The sequence below is a fragment of the Cyphomyrmex costatus genome, unplaced genomic scaffold, assembly GCF_001594065.2.
Source record: "Cyphomyrmex costatus isolate MS0001 unplaced genomic scaffold, Ccosl1.0 scaffold44, whole genome shotgun sequence".
NCBI lineage: Eukaryota > Metazoa > Arthropoda > Insecta > Hymenoptera > Formicidae > Cyphomyrmex > Cyphomyrmex costatus.
In genome coordinates, this window is record NW_017278641.1 from 12,351 (window position 1) to 16,523 (window position 4,173).

At 43.3% G+C, this 4,173-nt stretch overlaps 1 protein-coding gene across 1 annotated transcript; it reads right to left on the reverse strand.

The window, feature by feature from the left end:
* Window positions 1-731: 731 nt before the first annotated feature.
* On the reverse strand, window positions 732-1,703 carry LOC108777488 (uncharacterized). The gene is made up of 2 exons (XM_018544401.1): window positions 1,607-1,703; window positions 732-1,546 (listed from the first exon to the last, which is right to left on the reverse strand). Exons 1-2 carry the CDS (start codon window positions 1,701-1,703, stop codon window positions 732-734), a joined length of 912 nt encoding a protein of 303 aa, XP_018399903.1.
* Window positions 1,704-4,173: the final 2,470 nt, after the last annotated feature.

The following is a 4,173-nucleotide window of genomic DNA, read 5'->3' on the forward strand; positions in this document are numbered from 1 at the left end:
ACATATCACAATCGTTCCTGATTCAGTACACAGAAGTAGTTTCCTTCCGGTAGACGGCACAGATGTACGTTGACAGAGGTTACAGAAATGAGAATAACTGAAAATAAATTACTTACAAGTGATCGGTGATCTTAATAGGCTTCCAGCCGCAAATATATCCACGGAAATTACCGTGAATTGTAACCTCGGCGTTTAGCCTTCAACTCTTACGTGAACTCAATCGAGTTCTTCTTTATCTCTTTTTCTCACAAGTACCTGGAGTATACAATGCTTACGCCCACCAATGTGGGATCGTTGTACTTCTACCTCGTAGAACGTACTCTTCGCGATCTTCGAGAAGATTCTTAATATCTCTTGTGCTAGAATATAGCGATTAGGCTCACAGCCTCACATTACAATTACATAGGCTCAGAGCCTCACACGAGCTAAAGCTCCACGAGAAGATTATCAATCAATCAACGTTCAACCGAGAACGTATTTATCACAAAGGAAACACAAGCAACGAAGCGCCGGCCGGCCTTTTCACAAGATGGCTGAGAATCGTGCAACGACCACACGAAGAAGAAGCGAAAACAAAGAAAGAGAGGCATTCAGCGCCTCGCTCGGTCTTCTCGAGCATTACCTAGTTAATCGATTATGGCGGTCGTCGAGTTACCGACCAACAACATATACATACTGCCGTGCGCACGACCTTTAACTTTAAACATTCCGCCCGCCTTCATTATCTGCTATTAATGAACAACTTGCGGGGAGTCGTGCATAACAGGCAATGGGCAGAGTTTGACTACTGGCCGTTTCAAGACTGACGTTTGCGTTTTAACAGTAACTAGTCTGGTATGGCCATTCTGCCCTGGATGTATGGCAATGATACGCCCCAAGGGCCATTTAGTCGGTGGGTAACGTTCGTCGATGACGAGGACGATGGCTCCTACTTGGAGAGAGGGAGTAACTCGATTCCACTTATAACAGGCGTAACACCTTTGTAAGCATTCTTGAGACCATCTAGACCAGAATGACTCAAAAGTCTTTTGAATAAGTTGCCATCGCGACAACCTAACGGCTTTGATCAACTCAAGACAAAGTTCGGAAACTGTCAAAGGAGCACACCCCATGAGGAAGTGTCCTGGTAATACATTGAGGTTGTCTGGGTCCTCAGTTAACGGGCCCAATGGTCGGGAATTCATCACCGCTTCAATTTGAGCCAAGAGAGTGCTCATTTCCTCATATGTGAAGGTAGAGTTGCCGACTACACGGATGAGGTGGTGCTTCATAGATTTGACTCCCGCTTCCCATTTACCTCCAAAGTGAGGGGCGGAAGGGGGATTGAAGCGCCATTGAGTACCATTGTTAGCTAACAGGATGGCTAACGTGGAAGACTCTTGACGAGCTTGCGAGAAAAGCCGTTTTAATTCTGAATCTGCTCCTTTGAGCGTGGTGCCGCAGTCACTGGTTAACGTGGTACAAATTCCGCGTCTTGATACAAATCTCTTATATACAGCTATAAAGGCATCAGAAGAATAGTCAGTGACTAATTCCAAGTGAACAGCTGAGGTAGCAAAATACACAAATAAAGCAACATAGGATTTATAAGTGCGTGCATTTTTACCTTTCCAAGTCTTTGTCAAAAAAGGGCCAGCATAGTCAATGCCGGTGTGAGTAAAAGAACGAGAAGAGGTGATGCGCTTAGAGGGAAGTTGTCCCATCAATTGCTGAGCTCGCTGCCGACGAAAGCGAGTGCATTTAATACATTTTAAGATCCAAGATCAAATAGGGATTCGCTTACCAACTATCCAGTACTCAGTAAGGATAATTGATAGAGTAACTTGAGTACCTCTATGTAATGCTTAATGATGGGCGTCAGCTATAATAAGTGTGGTCAATGCTTGACTGAGCGTGCGTCCACGCTAGGTCAATCTAGCTTAGATACAATCAAAATATCTAATAAGAGAATTAAATTTTGTTATCCTTACTTTCTTTTAAGTAAATGCAATGAGTTTAATTCAGGATACAACATTAATCAGAACAATAGAAGCCAGAAATATCTGATATTATAATGATCCAGACATAAGAAGCACAAACTCATAACTATAGATTCTAGTTCACATACGCCAAAGGTTTACGCATAGATCGCATTCCCTTTAAGACGGAACTGACTCAAAATCCTAGTCGGACTGCTAAGCAGAACAATAAGCTAGATAATGGTCTCCAAAGAGCCAAATTCCAACAACTGTGAGGTTGCAAGACAACACAAGTGTACAAGTGCTACGACGGATAGGCTACAGCCTCTTAAAATTCTTAAGCTTTCAGCCTAAACAGGTTCCTAGGCTCTCAGCCTCAAGAGGCTTCTAGCCCCACACAACTACAAGACGGTAGGTTACAGAGTCTTACAGAGGTCAACTGCCACTACAGATGGCTACAAAGCAACACAGGTGCTTAAGTGCCACCACAGATAGGCTACAACCTCTTAAAGTTCTTAGGCGTTCAGCCTCAACAATATCCATAGGCTTTCAGCCTCAACAATGTCCATAGGCTTTCAGCCTCAACAATATGCTTAGGCTCTCAGCCTCAAACAGGTTCTCAGGCTCTCAGCCTCAAGTGGCTTCTAGCCCCACACACGGGCTCGAATGCAATTCAAGATGGGTTACGCTGCCACTCCAGGGCACGCATGTTAATAAGATAGGCTACGAGATCACACCAGGGCTCGCGTGCCACTAAGATAGGCTACGCGGCCACTCTAGGGGTCAAGTGCCATTACAGAAAGGCTACAATGCCTCAAAATTGTACCTTTAGGCTCTCAGTCTCAGGTGAGCTACTGGATCCACAGAATTGCATTTGACGATAAGTTACACAGCCTCACAGGGGCTTGAAGGCCGCCAAAGACAGCCTCCCAAGAGTCAATGCAATTACAGACAAGCTGTGCAGCCGTATAGGAGTCTTTACCCAACGGCAAAAGCAAGTGAAGATAGGCGATATAACCTCATAGCTTCAATTATGACTTGTACAATACATTTCTGTCTTAGGTGAACTTAATAGACCAAGGATATAACCTGGTAAATGACTTTCTTCCTTTTCTGAAGTTATTCACATTAATGACAGATGGACAGAAAAGTTTACTTGATTTTTGCGCGCACGCTCACTTAACAGGACCCCAAGGGACAGTAACTCCAGATATCTGTTGTAGAGTCTCTACAAGGTTATACCATGGAGTTGCCAGATGAGATGGTAAGGGATCACTCCATCGATCTCGAACGACCATAGCTCTGGTACAACAATCTTAGCTAGTCTAATGATAGGATACAAAATCCTAAACGATCAAGAACTCATCACTAATTGATAGAGCTTTTCTATTTGGAACTTGACTGTTAGGATGACAGCCAATCGTGAATTGAGAAATACCTCTTATCGGTTCCCAATGAAGCCCGAGAGTATAATCAACAATGACATTATCATAATCAAGTGACAATGAGGATATCTGTTCCTCCTCAGGGATTTAAGACAGGTAGGTCGGAATGGCTAGCGGACTATTATCTGTTTACTCAACAACATTTCAAAACCGCCCGCCATGCAGAGCAGGTTTGACCACCTGATAACGTCCCGAGCCCATTCGACACCGTCTGCACCTCCAAAGGGGTCGAATACTTATTTCCCTTTTGCAAATAAGAAACTGTTAGTGGGTACTTAAAACCCTTATCACGTAAGAACTGCTAAACAGCGAGTAATGCTAGAAGAGGGGGAAAAGCTAAGCCACAAGCAATAGTAGCCAATTGCTATGCTCTTAAGTTGGGTGACTAATCACGCCATAAACTCTGTGAAACTTATAATCGTGTGAATGAATGTCCATGTGACACTACATCCTCTTAATCTTGTATAAGAAACCATATCCAAATCGTCGGAATTACACTAAGAAACCGAACAAGTCTGACAGTAGTTCAGCCACAGCAGGCAACAAGTAATGAGTTGTAGGACTCAATCTGGTAAATACAATAAGCAGCCCGGCAGTTGGACAACGTTTTTTTTCACTTCCGTGATGTAACAGTGAATATACACCATAAGATTCAAGCGAAGGTTTCGAAACTACTCTCATATAGTTAAACTGTTAACATTTGGTTAGAAATTCTGAATACAATTTGACATAGTCAAGGTCCGTAGACAGTCTATTAGATAACTTAAGCG

Coding starts and splice junctions, on each gene's coding strand:
- LOC108777488 (XM_018544401.1), bottom strand. CDS start 1,703: ATGGGACAACTTCCCTCTAAGCGCATCACCTCTTCTCGTTCTTTTACT. Junction 1,547..1,606: donor TTTGACAAAGACTTGGAAAG/GTAAAAATGCAC, acceptor TTGCTACCTCAG/CTGTTCACTTGGAATTAGTC.